Below are 19,192 nucleotides of genomic sequence, written 5' to 3'. Positions count from 1 at the left end.
ACTGCACCAACAATATCTTCTAGGACCCATCAGCAATTGCAGAGCCTCCAACCATCAAAGACCATTGTTATTGGGCATAGGAAGAATAAAGACTCATAAGTGAGACATCATGTCATTAAAATCTTAAGGCAATGGTTCTATGAGTCTTTCCAAACTCTTAAACCAATGGTTCCATGAGTTAAATTGATGTTTGGCTGAGGGAGGATATAAAAAGGATTGTTGTAAATCCAACTGGTAATTAGTGTGGCCAGATTTTCAAACCAACACTAACTTACCTGTGACAGAACACAAAGTAGATGATGTTGTTAAATTTACCATCATCGATCCAATTCAACATGGGATTAAACGCTATACTTAGAAGACCCCATGAATAGATCAATCATAGTGCTAAAGACAAAAAAAACTGAAAAGGCTTCCTTTGATGAGCAGCTAAAAACTTACATAACTAGAATAATATGTGCAAATATGAAATGTCTACAACACAATAAAACTATTGATAAACGAAGAGGAAATTAATCCCAAAAAATTGAGTGTTGGAGTCTATGTCAATTGTCATCGTTTCTTTCTTAACTCTTAAATCCCCAAAATGGGCCAGGAAGAGAAAGGATGACAGTATGACCACTTACAGAAGAAAATCAAGTCATCGTAGGAACCACTTGACCAACTATTGTATATATTCAATTACAAAACAAGCCAAAACTAAGTTACACTGAAGCATGAATCATCAGCAGCTAAGTTACTGAATTCAATAATCACCTCTTTTCTGCAGACTTGTAATGGTCCTGGTGATGCAAAGTGCCCAGGTATTGTTACTTCTTGCCCCTTTTGTTTCCTTTCTTTTTATCTCTCTTACTTGCTGGCTTCGGCCGTGACCAGTGTTTCACAGCCTTTTTAAATGGTTTCCTATTATTTATAGGTACCACTTGCTTTTTATCAGCTACAACAGGTTGAATGGGCAGTGTTGGCTCCTTCCTTTCATTAGGATAACTTTCTTCTTCCGGACTGATCTCACTTGTTACAACAGTGACTTTCAGATCAGCATTTTCGTATGTCTTTGTTTCTTTCAACAACAAAAGGTAAATCCAATTATCAAATAAGCCATAAATCAAAAGCATGAAGGAAATCACACAGCATATCATATACTTAAATTTCACCAAATTGCCTGTCATTCATAATAAAAGAAGCTTCAAACAGGTTTTAGTCAAAGTTCCAAGTTACTTGAATCACATTAAAAAAACACCAGGATCAAGAGATAAAAAAAACACCAGGATCAAGAGATAAACCCAAGCCCATAGGTGAATACAAAAGCACATAACTTGACATAAGTCACATAACCTTATGAAGTTTGTTTACTTATGCTATGATAATGGATTATATCCAGCATGTACAGATACAACTATGGAGAATAAAAGGACATTTGAAAGAGCTTATTTAGGCTTATCTTATCATATAAGCACTAAAAAGGTGTTTGGAGAAACTTATGAAAAAAGCTATAAGCCTATGCAATGAGTTAAAATAGAAATTCCCATGAGGTGTTTAAAAGAGCTTATTGAGGCTTATGAAAATTGTCTATAACCATCATATAAGTGTTTTTAGCTTATTCCTATAAGCTTAGCAAAGAAGAAGCTTATTAAAACAAACTTTTTTAGCTTATCTAAAAAAACTTATTGAATAAGCACTTAAATACTTAACTAAGTCATTTAACTAACAAGAAATTAGTCCGGTAGTATAAGACTCCACTAGATCCTCAGGTATCATTTTAGCCCAAATGTACGATCTATGAGAGTGACACTTGTTGGAAACTGGCAGTCACACACCTCAGGATGAGAGGAGAAATATTAAGCAGTTAACACTAACACGCCGATGATGCTCTTGTGTGATAAAAGCTTAATTAAGCTATTAACCCAAACGTGACCTAAGTGAAATTCACGTGACATCTTACAATTATGAACAAAGCAAGTCTAACCACTGGTACAAGAGAGTGTTTATATGATTTATGACTGTGAATGCATTCAAGTTTATAACTAACAAAATGCCTAAATAGAATATAAGTAAAGAAACAAATTAGGCCATACGATTCACATAATGCAAATGCTAAAACTAAAGTAGCTACGAATATAAAAAACATACCAGCAATAGATTCAACAACTGCTTCTGCTTCATCATTTTCAGGCTCATCAGCGGTTGGTATAACACCACCACCCTGAACAAGTTCTCGTTCCAACTTCCTCTAAAAAAAACAGAGATACAGAATAAAATTAAAGAAACAATTTCGTGTATTTACAAATATATAAAAAAAATATTATGAGTACTTTTTTGCGTTGTTCAGTTCGTTTGCGTCTTAGTGCGTCTTCTTGTTGTTTCTGAGCTTCCTTTCTACGCTTCTTCTTGCGTTTGTGAAAACCAGTGACATAGTCATTGAGATCTTTCTCATTGAAAGTAACAGATAAACCTTTGTTCTTTAAAGCTCTCTTCTTACGATGTTGCCGCGCTGCTTTTGGTTCTTCTACATCGCCTCCTATTCCTATTCCTATAACCATTGTTATTGCGATTACAATGGAAGGGTAGTAGCAGCGTTGCACCTTTTACCTTCGGAATACTTCCTTCAGTGCTTGCGTTCTGGGCCTGTGCCCTATAAACCAGATTGGGTCATGGGTTGTGCCACAACTAGGATTCGTGAATATGTTTCTTTTTTTTTTAATGCTGCGTGTTATTTTAACTCTTTTGAATAACAAAATAATCACACGTAACTGTCATTCCCAATAAATATTATTCGTATAATTGAAATTTTAAAATTTTGATCATCATAAAAATCTAATGAAATTTTATAGCATTAAACCACTACTATACCATCATCTTCTTTTACTAGCACTTACTAATAGTTAATCTCTATTTTGATTGTAACTTTAGCTTATTTCATTTTTTATTAGATGTTTGCTTTTGGAAATGGAATTGGTTTCCTTTTTCCCCACCCAAAAAACAAAAATAATTAGAATATATCTCATGAAGTTTAGGGGCGATTGTGCAATTCGATAATAGAATTTAGGACATACAATGGTTCAGTTCAATAGTTTGTTCGTTTTTTAAATCCTACAATAATTCAAATTGTTTTTTGTACTACATGATTTGTCTATTTTAACTATAAACTGGCATACAAACTTCATAATTTAAAACATATTTTATATATATAATTGCACAATATAAACTAAAACAAGTCACATCAGAAGCTTAGCAAAAAAACTAATACAATCATTGCAGATTTAAATAATGATGAAAATAATGAATTAATAAAGATATTGAAATAATTCAATAATTGAACTAAAAATAGTGAGAAGAATGGAAATAAACAATACAACAACTCTTTTACTTTATTATTATTATTTTTAGGTTGAGATCATGTTCTACAACATCCCAATCAATATTTATATTCTTTAAAAGTTGAATTTGCTTATAATTAGATAGCCCCAATATTCAATAAGACTTATTGATATATATCATACCATCTCAATAACAAGATAATATATACTGAAAAGTACTTCATTTTTACTCTCTTGTTTCTCTATTTTTATGTTAGGATGATGAATAATGTTTAAATTTATAGATCATTCAATATCTCACATTGATCTGTTTTTGCCTCACATAATCACATTAATCTGTTTTTGCCTCACATAATCACATTTTATTATTATTATTATTGTAATTGAATCAAGTTCAAGCGGTAAAAAATGAAATTCTCAATAAGTCATTCATAATTAAATGGGATAAACATGACATGATAATCAACTTTAGTGCTATTAGGTGAAAATGGTTATAATGTTACATGATCAAGTTGAAAAGTTTAGTTTATGTTTATTCATAATCATACTTCAATATGTTTCACATTAATATGTTTACTCTAAATCTTCCCTAATAATTCCATATATGTTTCTTTTTATTATATCTTTTTCTATTTAGAAATTGGACTAATATCCCTCTAATCTCTTACCCAAACTTTATTCTTCATGATATGTCTACTACATGCTTACTAGATTATCATAGACTCATTCTAGTTCAGTACTTCAATAATACTTCAACCGAATATTTTGATGACGAGGGAGGAGAGTTTCGAAACGTAGCAACCGGATATAACAAACCATACTAATAAAATGCATTGACGCATTCACTCACTCTCCTCACTTTAACGTTACTAGTTGTTAGTTACTAACACTATCACTCTACTTTATGTCTCTTACCTATGATTATGACTAAGTATGATTACATATTCCTTAGGGTTTCGTGCTTCTCATTGTTGGATTTCTATCTAACTTTCTAATTCAATGGCTTCTGTTACCTCTTCTTCTTCCTCCTCCAACCTCTGCTATAACCCTCAATGCAAGCAATTCAAGTCACAATTTTCCAGGGAAGGTTGGAAGCTCCGTTCCGGTGATCAGGCCCAGCTTTGCGATCGATGCAGGTAACAACTCATTTCACCTCTCTTCTTCAACATTAATTTTTTTCCTGCTATTGTTATTCCATTTCTATGTTTCGAGTTACGTGTTATAGTGTTATCATTATGAGATTGGGGATTTAGCCTGGGGGTTTTTGCGTTTCGGTGTTGCACTATTGCTTATGCACTTTTTTGTTTAAAGTTTGTTGCTCTAGCGAGTTTTGCTGCATATGAACTTGGAATTTGTTTTTGAACACAAGCGAGAGAAAATTTAGTTACTTTTTATATATTATTATTCAGTATTTATGAGTGAGATTTATACATTATTATTGCATTATTTATTATTTATGTTTAATGATCATTAATACAATAATATAATGATAATACATAAATATTACACTATACTATAACTGTGTCCATATGAGTAATAAGACTTATAATTAGACTCATTAGTCTGGGTTACACAATTGGAGCATACATGTATTGTTAAATTATTAGAAGGCTAACAAGAAAATTGGTGTAATTAAACTCACAATAGTATCAATGCAACGATGCAGGTCAACTTTGATATCCGGAGAAAATCATCATCAAAATATAAAATTGGTCGAGAATATGATAAATAAGTTTGAGAGTTAAAAGTGATTAATATAGTAATACTGATATATATATATATATATACATATATCTAACAATCAATTTTTAAATAAAATTCATGACTTAGAACTTTTGATTGCTATTAATTTAATATTATCTTTATGCATGGACCAATTTCTTCAAATGATAAAGTTTAAGGGATAATTAGGAAGAAAAAATAATTTGTAGTAACTACTTGCAAAAGACATAAAGTTTATAGGGGCTTTATGCACTTTTTCATTTAATTAAACTTCTCTTACTTTATAATATAAAAAGTTGTGGATTGTAATTGACCTTTGCTAATTTATTTATTCTAAGGCATTCTCAAAGTATAAAGCATCATGTTCATCAACATTTACCCTTGTTTTTCCTTATTTTATGTTAATGGAATGTTGTTCCATTTTTATAATTTGATGTGAATGATGTATTGTTATTTAAAATTATATAATCAAGATGTTGCTTGCTTATGATAGATTAACAGCCAAGACAATTTTAACTACCTCTTTATTTCTTGTATGTCTTAAGTTCATAGTAGAAAAGGAGAGAGGGGAAATTACAATTTTTAGTCGTAGTTCCTTGCTAGGAATTATTGTGTGTAACTGTTTCCTTTATCATTTTTTCTAACACTGTAAAAATTATTTCACTCTCTTCTCTTTAGAAGCTAAGAGCACTTCTTCTATAACATTGTCCTTTACTTTTGAATCAAAGGCTTGTTGTGTCATATGAGTTTTTTTGTGCTGTTTGTTGCTGATATTAGCTGTTTTGGTATGAGGACTGAAGAGCAAAATCAGGCTGATGCTTCTAAGTTTATGCATGTATGGATTCATAGCTGTTTGCTGTCATTACCTCAACTAGAATCAATGTTTTGTTTGAGACTCGGTGATTAGTGTATTTGTGTGTGTGGTTGCATGGTTATTAATAATAAGCTACAGTTTTTTTATTAGAAAAGGAAAAAACACAGGCTACACTGTTATATCACATTCAACCTGTCCTAATGCTACACTGTAGGGGTACAGTAGCAACTAGCAACTGTCATGTTTCTTGTAGTGCTGCCATATTGAACACTATGTTTGCGATATGTGCTACAATATCTGCACGATGTATAGTTCTTTGATACCTTTAACGTTCTGATGATGGACTACTCTGGGTCTCATTCTTTTGACTGTAGCTCTTTCCCAGCTCTTTTTTTTTTTTACTTTGTAGGCTACACTTGACTTCATCCTGCCATGTGATGGCTGGGGATCCTATTTGTTCTTTGATCAAAAGAATTTGTTTTAACTTCCACAAGTGGATTTATTATCTCTTTAAGTAACACATGTTAACCTCACTGATTGCGTAAGTATTTGTTTTTCACTGTTTGCTTATGATGGAAAGAAGAAACAAATACTGTTCAGTTGGTTGTACTTGCTAATTAATCTCTCAATCAAAAATTTAATTGGACATATTTAAAGAATTATTCATGTTGCGTATCTTGTGTTCTTTTTATATAGTTTTCATATATGACGTGTATTTGATATTCCTGCCATAAAACTTGGTTGCTGTTGTGGTTCTTAGTTCTGCTTTTGAAGAAGGAAGATTTTGTGAAACTTTTCACTTGAATGCTTCTGGTTGGAGGAATTGTGAGATTTGTAGGAAGGTGAGCCAAATATTTTATTTGTTTTTGTAATTTGCTTAAAGTGTTTTACACATGGTGCTACCTTAGATGCGAAATGTATTTTTTTCATAGATTCCACCGGGTTGTATCATTTTTGTTTTAACCGATGATGGTTCTTTATATGCAGGGGATTCATTGTGGATGTATTGTCTCAGCTAATTCCTTTAGGTTGTTGGATCCTGGAGGAATTGAATGCATTGGATGTGCAAGGGAACATCTTCTTTTGGTAGGTTCCTGTAAAGTCAACATGCTTCCATTTTATTGTCAATGGGGACGAAAGAAAAGATTCTTCTAGTGTGAAGCTCAATATCTCCCTGTTCCTTTACATTTATTCTGAAAGACAGAAAGAAGATACTAACCAGTTTGAAATGTATTCCACAAAATTGAAACATGTTGAAGCTTGAATTCTTCTTTCTGTCTGGTCAAAAGCAAAGAAGTTTCTGTTGAAATCAGTTATAATGTGTGTTGAAGTTTCTTTTTGCATTGAATTTGAACTTTTTCTTTGTTTTTTATCCCTCCCTCTCTTCTCACTTATTTTTTAGTTACCTCTTTTTTGTGCCATGATGAATTCCGATCCAATCTGGGCTTGCCTTTGTATTTTTCCCTTAGGTTATCCTAGACCAAACATATCTCACCTCTCTTTCACACTCTTAACTTTCATGATGAGCAGTTGGATTCATGATTATGGCTTGATGTTTGGACCTTCGACAATATTTAATTATGAGAGTCTGTTTGGATGCAACATTTTTTGCTTAGTTACCTTATTCCTTATATCTTTTTATCTGTATCAGTCATCAATCCAGCCGTTGCCAAAATCCTTTTCCTTTCAAAATCGTTTACTATCTGAGAGACTTGGAGATTTGTCTGCGAAAGGTTGGAATCAATTAGGTGGATCGGGTCCTGTACAACCATGGAAGCAAGTACCCAGTCCATTCAATTCAATTTCTTCACCTAACCTGCACCCAGATGTGTCCTCTATAGTTGATTTATCACATAATTTTGATAAAATGTATGGAAATGAAAAGTTACCTTTCACTTCCATGGAGAAGAAAAACAAGGACCTGTCTGGAACATCTAGTTGGAGTGCTACGCTTGGTTCACGGGAAATGATGCTCATGAACGGTAATGCCGGCTTTGACCCTCTATTTTACATTTGTTTCCATGTTGTCAGGTAGGAGATGAAAGAGTCTCTTAATAATATGGAGATGGTTACATAACCTGATTGTTTATTGTGTCACAGGGATGAGGAATGAGGACAAATCAAGCTCATGTTTAAACATTTGCCAGCAGCTTCCTTCTCTGAAGGAAGATTCAGCTCTGCGACCATTTGGTTTGTCTGTGCCTTATGCATCTCCAAATGAAAGAAATAGTCAGGTTGGGGCAACCAAAAGTCATCCACAGCAAAGTCCTCCTTCTTGTCCAGGAAAGCAATTTAGTGGCACAAGTCATTTACCACTTGACACATCAGGTGAAACCCAGGCTCACAATGGATGGCCTCATGTGGATACTCTGGGAAGAAACCAGTTATTTCCACAGTACTGGCCAAGGTGTACTGAACTGGAGCTACAGCAATTATCTATAGAGTATCCTTCAAATTAAGAATGTTCATGATATTGGTCATGTTGTTTGTGACATTTTTAATGATACCCCTTCCCTTCTGTGTCTAATACCATTGAGGAAGCTACAATCCCTTAACTTTATTTAAGTTCTAATTCTATCATTACTCCATTGTTTCAAAAAACCTTGAGTGCTAGTGATGCTGGGCGAAATGGGCGTTTAGTGCTACCAAAAAATTGTGCCGAGGTTAGTCATGAAATTCATTTTTGGAGATGCTAGTTACAGAAAACAAAAATTGGATTGGACAACTTATGTGGACACATTCTACTAAACTAAATTTAATGTAATGGATAATTGACTGTCTGGCATTTGCAATGCCTGCATGTGAAAGGTCTCATGTTTTTCCCTGTAATTGTGTACATTGACATTATCCTATGTTTAGAATGTCAATTACTGTAGGTTCATATAGAAGAATGTTGTGATTCTCCTATCACATGTATTTTTATGCAAAGTAATAATAGTTTGTAGAAAATGGGAATTGTAAAATCTCATTCTCAGGATCATGAAAGGTGTCTTCGCAAGCACCAGAGTAGAGGCCAAAAATCTATCAATGTGTGATGTACATGTTTTTGCCTCCAGAAACCGACCACATGAACTGAAGCACTGAGAACTACAAAGGAACATCCCCTCGAGTTACATAACCAAATAGGTTGCCTACACCTATTTGGTTTGAAAACATGTGAGCTCACCGTCACATGTTTTTAAAACTAGTCTAAGTGTTGTGAAGATTGAAGTTTTGATTCAGTTTAAAAAGTAGAAATTCATGAAGAAGTATATGTGCACCAAAGGGTAGCATAGGCAGTGGAATAACTGAATAAAGGGGTTTGGACTGGTTTCTATTATGAATCAAACGGCTGTGTTGGCAGAATAACCCTTCACACAGTAATTTAGAAAGGCGATTTGGGACTTAGAGCTTAGAAGATGAAAGGGCTCTAATTCTATCTGGTTTTCAAAAGTCAATTTATGGGGACACCGTTTAAAGTAATAACTTCAGATTCTAGCCAGACCACCAAAGCTTATATAACCTATGAAAAGATGAAGTTTTCTTTTTTAGAAGCAAAATGCTATAATTGTATCTTCTCTTGTTAGATATCCTGATACTGATATCCAACTGTTACCAGTTACCACCAAGTATAATACAACACATTTTTATTCAATGCATGGAAAAGTATAGTGTATGATTAATAACTATACTCTTTGCATCTGCTACATGGACAATCTATACTATTTTGTTTAAGTGCAGTTTCAAATTTCAATATCTGGAGAGTAGAAACTTTACTGTATTGTTTTGGATTTGTGTGCAATTTTAGGGTTGCTTCTGGGCATTACATTAGCAATATAATCTGATTTATATGGAATGCCATCTTCTTTTTTAGGAGCATTTAATCTAATGTATATAATTTAACATTATTCTGCATGAGACAGGCCTACTTCCCACCAATTTCTCAGCCCGAAGGATTGCCACTTAAGATCCTTGATACAAAAGGCAAAGAATGGGTATTTCAATTTCGCTTTTGGCCCAACAATAATAGCAGAATGTATGTTTTAGAAGGGGTCACTCCTTGCATACAGTCAATGCAGTTGCAAGCAGGTGACACAGGTATCAAAGGCAATTAATGTATTGGAATATATAGAATATTTTTCTTGTCCCGTTCCTTCTGTGGTACCTTACCTTCTTCATGTGAGATTTGCATGAACCATCCATGTGGTCCAGTCAACTTTGGAGTTCTTCTACGTCTGAACTTGATTCTATTTTATTTGTTCGGATATTTTTGTTTTCTAAAATGTCTTCAGTGTTTAAAATTGATCAATAATCCTTACTATGTTATTTATTTGATTTTATAAAACAACCAAAACTTTATCTCCCATGCTTGTATTTACTATTTGGGTCTTATAAATTTATCTGCTCGAACATCTGGTTGCTGATAATGCCTGTTGAATCTGCTCTCTTGTGTGCCTATGCCTTCCCCTCCTTTCATTTATAATATAATGTGTCCTACCATCTTGCTTTGATTGAGTGATTGTGATTCAAAGATCCTTTTTGTAGCTGAGCTGAACTTATTTTTTCAGTAACATTTAACCGGTTGGAGCCAGAAGGAAGGTTGGTTATGGGATTTCGAAAGTCTTCAAGTGCTACCCCATCCGATCAGGTATGGCCTTTAATAAGTAGAATGTATAATATTCAAATTGTGTAATTAATGTTCTTCATCTTCAGCTGTATTTTTGGTACCCCACCTTTGGGATAAAGTTTTGTTGTAGTTGTTGTGTAATTATATATTGTCTCAATTATATGATTGTATGGAAAGTTATACAGGTGAAATCAATTAGGAGATGTAAGGAATCAGCATTCACCTTTTGAAAAAAGGCAGACCAGTGCACTAGGCTTTGACCTAATGTGGACTAGGAAGGGTAGATGTATGCAACTTTTAATAAAGCAAGGTGAAGAATTTGGTGCACATTGGGTTGGCATCACTTTGGCCAAAGCTTTGGGTCACACCAATTCTGACTCTGCAGCCTCAGTCAGAATTACACGGTCACGCACCAAGCTTGGCTTGGCAGCCTCGGTCAGGAACACGCAGGCATGTTGCATCAGGCAGGGACAACACGGTCACGATGGGCACTTTGGCCCATCTGACTTCACCAAGATGGCACGATAGCTTAGTGAGATTAATTCACATTGGCCTATCACTATTTCTTCTGGGCTATGTTGTTTTGTATTACTTAATCATTATTTATCTAGTGATTATGGCATGTTTAGTTAGGTAATTAGTTATAACTAAATTCGAACATGGGTTTGCTTATTCAGCAAGCAATCTGTTTTGCATCTTATATATAAGGCTAGTAGTTCTGGTCCTTCAATAGCAATGAAAATATACATTCTGTTTTCTTCATAAGTAATATGGTATTAAGAGCTTGAATGTCCTAGACACCATTGCTGCAACTCCACCCTGCATCAAGAAGTAATCAAGAACTCTACACAACAAGTTCTCTTCTTCAAGACACAGGTACCCAATATGCCTCCAATTACAATGATGTACAAAACCCTTTTTACCTGCAGGAGAAAATCTTGGAGCAGTTCTTGTAACACCTCCACTTGATGGAGGCAACTACCATACATGGAGAAAGACTATGAAGAGAGCCCTGTTGTTCAAAAATAAGTTCAAATTTGTCATTGGATCTATCAAACCTCCAAGTGAAATAGATCCTGAATATGACACATGGGAACGTTGCAACACGATGATACTCTCATGGATCACAAGATCCATGACAAAACAGATTGGACAAAGTACCATCCATATAGACAATGCTCAAGAGCTTTGAGAAGACTTGAAGGAGAGATTCTCCAAGGGCAACTACTTCAGAATCTCCAATGTCCTACAAGAACTACACTCCATTAGGCAAAGAGACAAAAATATCTCTGAGTATTTTACTGATCTAAAAATTCTTTGGGATGAGCTTGAGTCACTAAGGTCACTACCATGCTGTCAGTGTGAGATAAAATGCAAGTGCTAGATGATGAAGATTGTCAAGAACCATAAGGATACTGAGTATGTCATTTGCTTTCTAAAGGGACTCAATGATGAGTTCAATACCATCAAAGCGCAAATTCTACTCATGGAACCCTTACCCCAAATAAACAAAGCTTGTTCCTTACTTCTACAGCAAGAAGAACAGTAAGTGGAATCAAGACAAACAAACTCAAAGACACTTTTCAACAGTAGTGACAAAAGTCAGCAATTGGATCCAAGTGACTCAAGACAACAACAATGGAGAACAAGATCATCCTCACAAAGAGGTGCATACTCACAAGGAAGAACCAAAAGAGCAGGTACAGGCTATAACAATGCAAGAAGTGGAGGACTGAAAATATGTACTCACCGTGGAAGAGAAAACCACACAATAGACACATACTATTTCAAGCATGGGTTCTCACCTAACTATCAAGGAAACAAGCGTAAAGAAGAAATCAATTCAATCAACACTACAATGGCCAATGAATCTATAGATCATAAGAGTAGTATGGATATACAACCAGATGAAGATTCAAAGATAAGGAGTTTCAATTTTGGTGTTGAGTAGTATGCACAACTGGAATCACTGCTCCAAAGCATTGACACTACAACTTCAAGACACAATGTAAACCAACTAAGCATCATGCCCTTTGAACCTAATAAGGCAGATCCACCTCAAGAAGATGAAGAACTCATAGATATCACCACACTATGGATACTAGACACAGGAGCAACAAATCATGTTTGCCCTGATTTGTCTAGCTTTGATGCATATCACAAAATAAAGCCTATCTCCGTGAGCCTGCCAAATGGCTCTATTACACAAGCCAACTTTGCAAGCTCAATCACTTTTTCTAATAAACTAATGTTGCATGATGTTCTTTTCATACCTGATTTTAAATTCAATCTCATTTCCATCCATAAACTCACTAATTCTGTGAATTGTAAACTAATCTTTGATGGATTGAAATGTCAAATTCAGGATATGACTATCTTGAGGATGATTGGGCATACTGAAGTTAGGAACAACTTATATGTTCTTAGGAGATTTTCAAATAAAATGCCTATTAACAACCACAATGTGAACACTACTTTGTCTGTACCATTCTTTGATTTGTGGCATTTTAGGCCAGGACATCCATCTTTTTCTATTTTGAATGCAGTATGCAAGGAATTTGCTTATGTGCATTTTGATTCAAGTAAAATTTGTGATTTCTGTCATCTTGGGAAATAAACCAAGCTACCATTCCCTAATAGTATGAATAGATGTTTAAGTTCTTTTGACATGATTCACATGGATGTATGGGGCCCTATTGCTCATGCTTTTATACATGGGCACAAATACTTCTTAACCATAGTTGATGACTTCTCTAGATATACTCGGGTCTGTCTCATGAAGTCTAAGGCGGAGGCTAGGCCTCTCATGCAATAATTTATCAAAATGATACAAACTCAGTATGGAAAAATAGTCAAAACTTTAAGAACTGATAATTGGTCTGAATTCAATCTACCTAGTTTCTTTGCTGAGTTAGGCATTGTTCATCAAACTTCTTGCATTGAAACACTACAACAAAATTATGTGGTAGAGAGAAAACATAGGCACTTATTGAATGTCACTAGGACTCTGATGTTTCAATCCAAACTCCCTAAGACTTTCTGGTCCTATGTTGTTTCTCATGCAGTATAACTTATAAATAGGTTGCCTAGTCCAAGACTTAGAAACAAGTTTCCTTATGAGCTACTAAATAACAGTCCCCCTAATCTTGAGATCAAGGTCTTTGGATGTCAATGTTTTGCTTCTACACTGACTCAACAGAGAAATAAGCTTGACCCAAGGGCTAGGAAATGCATATTCATAGGCTATAAGAATAGGACAAAGGGATATATAGTTTTTGATTTACAGACTAGGGAAATACTTGTATCTAGACATGTAGTTTTCCATGAACATCTCTTCCCTTTTGACATGTTGATAGATTCATACAATACCAAAGAGGCATCTAACACTGACTCTGTGCAAGATAGAACTACTAAGGAGAGCATTTCCCCACCTAACTAATCCATTTCTTCCAAACAATACACCAAGACACTGCCCCTGCTTATGAAAATCCTTCACTGTATAGAAGATTAGTTGGTAGGTTATTATACTTAACTAACATTAGGCCAGATATCAGTTACGCCATTCAATAGTTGAGTCAATTCATGGCTCAACCCACTATTACTCATTTTAAGGCTCTCACTCGTGTACTAAGGTACATTAAAGGCAGCCTAGGCCAAGGTATCTTCTACTCATCTGATTCCATTCTTCATTTAAAAGTTTTTAGTGATTCTGATTGGGCTGCCTGCATTGATTCTAGGAAATCCATCACTGGCTACTGTGTTTTTCTTGGAAACTCTCTGATTTCATGGAAGTCAAAGAAGCAAAAAATAGTGGCTCGTTCTTCATCAGAGCCTGAGTATCGAGCTTTGGCAACCACTTCCTGTGAGATATGATGGCTCACGTACCTGCTTGATAATTTCAGAGTCAACCATGAGAAGCCTGCACTCCTATATTGTGATAATGATTCAACTAGACATATTGCTGTAAATTCCGTGTTCCATGAACGTACAAAGCACATAGACATTGATTGTTGTGTGGTGCGAGAAAGGTTGCAGTCTAAGCTCTTTCATCTTCTACCCATAGCTTCCATGGATCAAACTGCAGATATTCTCACCAAGGCTTTGGATCCAACCCTTTTTTGTTTTCTGTTACCCAAGCTGGGAATTCTTGATATATATTCTCTAGCTTGTGAGAGGGTAATGAAGCAAGGTGAAGAATTTGGTGCACATTGGGTTGGCATCACTTTGGCCAAAGCTCTGGGTCACGCACCAATTCTGACTCGGCAGCCTTGGTCAGAATTACACAGTCACACACCAAGCTTGACTAGGCAGCCTCGGTCAGAATTACACGATCACGCACCAAGCTTGGCTAGGCAACCTCGGTCAGGAACACACGGTCACGTACCAAGCAGGCCTGTTACATCAGGGAGGGGCAACACGATCACGATGGGCACTTTGGCCCATCTGACTTCACCAAGGATGCCACGATAGCTTAGTGAGATTAATTCACATGGGCCTATCATTATTTCTTCTGGGCTATGTTGTTTTGTATTACTTAATCATTATTTATCTAGTGATTAAGGCATGTTTAGTTAGGTAATTAGTTATAACTAAATTGACACATGAGTTTGCTTATTCGGCAAGCAATCTGTTTTGCCTCTTGTATATAAAGCTAGTAGTTCTGGTCTTTCAATAGCAATGAAAATATACATTTTGTTTTCTTCATAAAAGTAATAACCTTACCCTCGCAAGCAAGGAGATTCTTTCTAGGATTTTACCTCAAGACTGCCAAGCACTAGGTGGGAGCCTCATGACCGCCAGACTGAAGGTTATATGGTTCACTCAGTGGAGTTCCTGACTTCTGAAAATTATAATTATATTGTCCAGATTCAGCTTAGATCACAATGGCTAATCATCTAATTGTGGAGATTTTATAAAAAGTGATAATTCCTCAATTTAACAAATGGTTGCTTACTTGTTTACATATTTTGAATTTTGTATATCCTGCATCCACTTGTATAGAGCTTGATGAATGTTTGGATTTTCCGTATGAAAATTGATGTATGTTGTTTGCATATTTTCTATTTGCAGGACAGCAGAACATATAAAAATGGAAATGGATTTTCTGCACACGGTGATGTTAGTATCACAAAATTAGTGGCATTGAAATTGCAAATGTTCACCATTCAAGATATTTTCTTACTTGTCCAATCCGTCTTTTAGGCTGAATTAGCAAAAGAAGCACTGGGGAGCAAATCTTCAATCTCTAGAAAGAGAAAGAGCAGCATCTTGGGTTCAAAGAGTAAACACCTATTACATCTGAATATCACATTGCAAGAAGCTCAAGGCCTGCTCCGCCCCCCTCCTAACCATGTTGCCAGCATTGTGGTCATTGAAGGTTTTGAATTCGAGGAATATGAGGTGCCTTTCTTGCTTCATGTCAGAGATGATTGAACTGCTAGTGCTAATGTTATTATACTTTTTAGTAATGTGGTATTCTAAAGCTATCATTCCAATCTGATTTATCTAAGGTGGAATGACATGCATTTTGTTGGTTATTCTAAGAACTTCTGCCCTATGCTTAAATAAAACAAGCCGTATAGTTTTTGTGGCAAACTCCAGCAGGCACATTTCTGGCAACAACAACAAGATGTAGTTGTCCTGTAAAGAAACACATAAAAAATTGGAACACGTGAAGTTGTGTCATGAAAACTTGTTCATTTCTATTTTTTATTGAGAGATTCTGGAAGAATGATCCTAAACCAAGCTTGCACAAACCCCTTAGAATTTAGAACATACAAGGGCAAATTGGGATAATATCTTATGGTGCTGATCACCCATGACTTTAATCAAATGACTTTCTAATTTTAATCATAAATTGGATTATATTCTTTTGTTGTATATTCTAATGTAATTGCAAGGCTCACCAGTGATATAATATAATTGAAAGTTCAAAGTCACAGACTTAAAAGACAAGAAGGGGTATGAAAAGAGTTTGTGTTTATTTGAGTACCATTTACTATCCTTAACTGATCTTAGTTTAAGTATTGCATTATGTGGCATTGTGCTGCGATTGTTTTGTTTACATATTATTTATGTTTTTTAAGTTTGACATTGCATGATTATTTGTGTCATGCCTGTTGCTTGATCCTCAAATTTCTAAACCTCACTTCTTCCTTATCCTCCTGCTGCATTTCAACATAAATATATTGGTTTGAAATGTTAAAGTCATTAGACTGCTACTTCTAGTCGTGGATTGGAATCACAGTGTCAATCTTTGTAGTCATCTTGTTGCATTAGTCCTTTGGAATGGAAGGTCTATGCATTGTGGAATCCCTTATGCTGACGTTACTTTTTCAGGATGCTCCAGTCCTTGGGAAACCAACCATTTTTACCACTGGTAATGATGGGTAAATCACTTGTCCTTAATTAGATTTTCATCACTCGTATATAGTTGAATCAGTTGATATATCTTCAGCATATTTTTTAAAGTATGTGGAATGATGTTCTGTTGTATGCATAACTGCATGTCTAATCTAAAGGGATATGATGTTTATACCTTTTGTTATTCATATGTTATTATTAGTTAAAAAAACAGTGCTGATAATGAACTTTATTTGTGGCAGTGAAAATATCCGATGGGCTCAATGTGAATATTGTCTCAAGTGGCGCAAATTGCCTGCAAGTGCACTTCTTCCATCAAAATGGACGTGTCCTGATAATTCGTGGGATCCAGAAAGGTACAATAGTGGTTTATTCTTAGTTCTCATAGGACTGCATGTTCATGGTTCCTTGTGTGTGTGTGTGTTTGGACGCCACAAGTATAGATGGAAATTAGTGAGCATTCCCAGGTGATGTGTTCATTTAGGCCATCCGTTCTGCATGAATATGAGCCAAGAGTGATGTTTTCATTATTTAAGACATTTTAGTGGCGATATATCTGTGCATGTCTTACTTTATTTTGTATTGATTTGACATCAGACCATAAGCATAGATAAGCATTTCATCCTCAGATGTCCACACCAATACTGTTTAATCAATATTTTTAGTGAGATTCTCGTCACGTGAACTATCTTTACTTGGCATATCCTTATGCACCTAGGGTGTGGTTGGTAGGAAAGAAAATGGAAGAAGTGGATGTTGAGTTTGAAAATTTTACCTATTGGCCAAGCTCTGCATCATGTTTGAATTCATTGTCACTTTTTGACCTGATCCCTTTATTATACATCTAAATTAATATGTAACCAATACGTTGGTGTTTAAATTTTATTTTGTTGGATCCTCCTTCCTTCTATCAGATCCTCTTGTTCATCAGCACAAGAGCTGACAGCTGAAGAGCTTGAGAATTTGCTGTCCTGTAAATCAGGTTTGAATTGTTTGATTCCTTATCTTGAAACAAGGCTATGGATTCCTTTTCTTCTTTGTTGAAATCTTTAATGTAATAAATTTATAAATTAGTGTGTGATAACTGACAACAATTCAAATGCATTTATTTGGTAGCTGTTTCCAAGAAAAAGAAGGCTACTAAGAAGGATCTAGATAATATTGAAGCTTCAGAGGGACTTGACACGCTTTCCAACCTTGCTATCCTAGGAGAGGATGAGACACTCCCTGCATACGAACAGGCTATAAAAAAACACCCACGTCATAAACCTGGCTGCTCTTGCATTGTCTGCATTCAACCTCCCAATGGAAAGGTACCCCAGCATAAGCAGACATGCACCTGTAATGTCTGCTTAACAGTACAGTGTAGTTTCCGCACCCTGATGTTAAGGCGTGAGACAAAACAATCAGAAAGAGAAGCAGAGACAATACAGAACAATCAACAGAAGCAGCAGCCTCAGGCATTACCTTCGTCTGTGATTTTGATTGATGATAATTCACTGCCTTATAGTAACAACATGGGAGTCAGTAGCCCAAATGAGAACAGGGAGGGGACTGACGGTAATCCAAACCAGAACAGGGAGGGGGGTGATGGTTCTAATGACGACCCCGATCAAATAAAGCCAACTGCTTTGCCATTCAAAGGCCAGATTGACCTCAATATCCAGCCAGCACGAGAGGAAGAGTTATCACCTTGTTCAGATTTCGGTGGCATGATGAAGGCACTCCATGGTGCTACTGAAAGGTATCTCAGGCAGCAGAGTATGTTGAACTCGGGTTGTGCCGATTCATCAAGCAGTCAGTCACAGCGAGTTGGGGATGGAATGAGTGAAGTGAAACATAGCAATGGTGTAGCCCTTGGAAATAACAATCATAATGCTGATCAGGAACATGCCCAGGCATTGTGATGAACGTGTAAAACTCCAATATTGGCGGATAACTTAGGAGGGGCATGTTCTTACAAAGTTATATTGAAGTGGGAAAAGTTTTTGCTACATAGGCTTCTTGCTTTTTGAGGTCTGTACATAGAGGGGTAGGAGAACAAAGCAACTAGTGCAAAGCTAACAATATATTCTGGTAATATAAGTGTAATATTCTGGTATCATTGTCAAATTGTCAAAAGCAGTTTATTGGTGTTTTAGGTTGAAGCTATTTTAGTTTCTTGAGAGTTTACCTTGCCACCTGCATTCAACGTTTAAAATGTAATTAGGTCTAATTTGCTCTTACTTTTTATTTTTAGCCTGTAAGATGCTTCTAGTGATTTAACTTTCACTAATGAAGTTCTGTATGCTGTGTATTTTGATTGGACCAAAGTTGTGGTTTATGAGAAAAAAGAGGTCAAACTTGGACAAAATAGTTCAACAGTTACAA

The 19,192-nt window shown here is 35.5% G+C and overlaps 2 protein-coding genes across 3 annotated transcripts; one reads left to right on the top strand and one right to left on the bottom strand.

Annotated features, from left to right (window-relative positions):
- Positions 422-2,663, bottom strand: LOC109332104 (ribosomal RNA-processing protein 17). Of its 2 annotated transcripts, XM_019566930.1 has the most exons (4): positions 2,313-2,663; positions 2,131-2,230; positions 791-1,060; positions 422-750 (listed from the first exon to the last, which is right to left on the bottom strand). In XM_019566930.1, exons 1-3 carry the CDS (start codon positions 2,538-2,540, stop codon positions 810-812), a joined length of 579 nt encoding a protein of 192 aa, XP_019422475.1. In that variant the 5' UTR covers positions 2,541-2,663; the 3' UTR covers positions 422-750; positions 791-809. The 2 variants fall into 2 exon arrangements, with proteins under 2 accessions (XP_019422475.1, XP_019422474.1); XM_019566929.1 differs by having other exon boundaries at positions 422-1,060.
- LOC109332390 (B3 domain-containing protein Os07g0563300-like) lies at positions 4,116-19,117 on the top strand. Its single transcript, XM_019567360.1, has 14 exons — positions 4,116-4,453; positions 6,614-6,695; positions 6,841-6,939; positions 7,505-7,835; positions 7,954-8,296; positions 8,420-8,516; positions 9,756-9,930; positions 10,401-10,480; positions 15,530-15,577; positions 15,662-15,859; positions 16,799-16,848; positions 17,065-17,178; positions 17,737-17,804; positions 17,939-19,117. The coding sequence occupies exons 1-14, from the start codon at positions 4,317-4,319 to the stop codon at positions 18,727-18,729; spliced, it is 2,613 nt and encodes an 870-aa protein (XP_019422905.1). The 5' UTR covers positions 4,116-4,316; the 3' UTR covers positions 18,730-19,117.

This window comes from Lupinus angustifolius, chromosome LG18 (assembly GCF_001865875.1).
Source record: "Lupinus angustifolius cultivar Tanjil chromosome LG18, LupAngTanjil_v1.0, whole genome shotgun sequence".
In the NCBI taxonomy this organism is placed as follows: domain Eukaryota; kingdom Viridiplantae; phylum Streptophyta; class Magnoliopsida; order Fabales; family Fabaceae; genus Lupinus; species Lupinus angustifolius.
The sequence above is the reverse complement of the archived record's forward strand: the minus strand, read 5'-3'. Positions and strand labels throughout refer to the sequence as shown.

What these genes read in the sequence shown, in the direction of transcription:
- LOC109332104 (XM_019566929.1), bottom strand. Translation starts at nt 2,540, where the DNA reads ATGGTTATAGGAATAGGAATAGGAGGCGATGTAGAAGAACCAAAAGCA. An exon ending in GAACTGAACAACGCAAAAAA is followed by an intron (nt 2,231 to 2,312) that starts GTACTCATAATA and finishes TGTTTTTTTTAG; the next exon opens with AGGAAGTTGGAACGAGAACT. An exon ending in AGTTGTTGAATCTATTGCTG is followed by an intron (nt 1,061 to 2,130) that starts GTATGTTTTTTA and finishes TGTTGTTGAAAG; the next exon opens with AAACAAAGACATACGAAAAT.
- LOC109332390 (XM_019567360.1), top strand. Translation starts at nt 4,317, where the DNA reads ATGGCTTCTGTTACCTCTTCTTCTTCCTCCTCCAACCTCTGCTATAAC. An exon ending in GTTGCAAGCAGGTGACACAG is followed by an intron (nt 9,931 to 10,400) that starts GTATCAAAGGCA and finishes TTATTTTTTCAG; the next exon opens with TAACATTTAACCGGTTGGAG. An exon ending in GTGCTACCCCATCCGATCAG is followed by an intron (nt 10,481 to 15,529) that starts GTATGGCCTTTA and finishes TTCTATTTGCAG; the next exon opens with GACAGCAGAACATATAAAAA.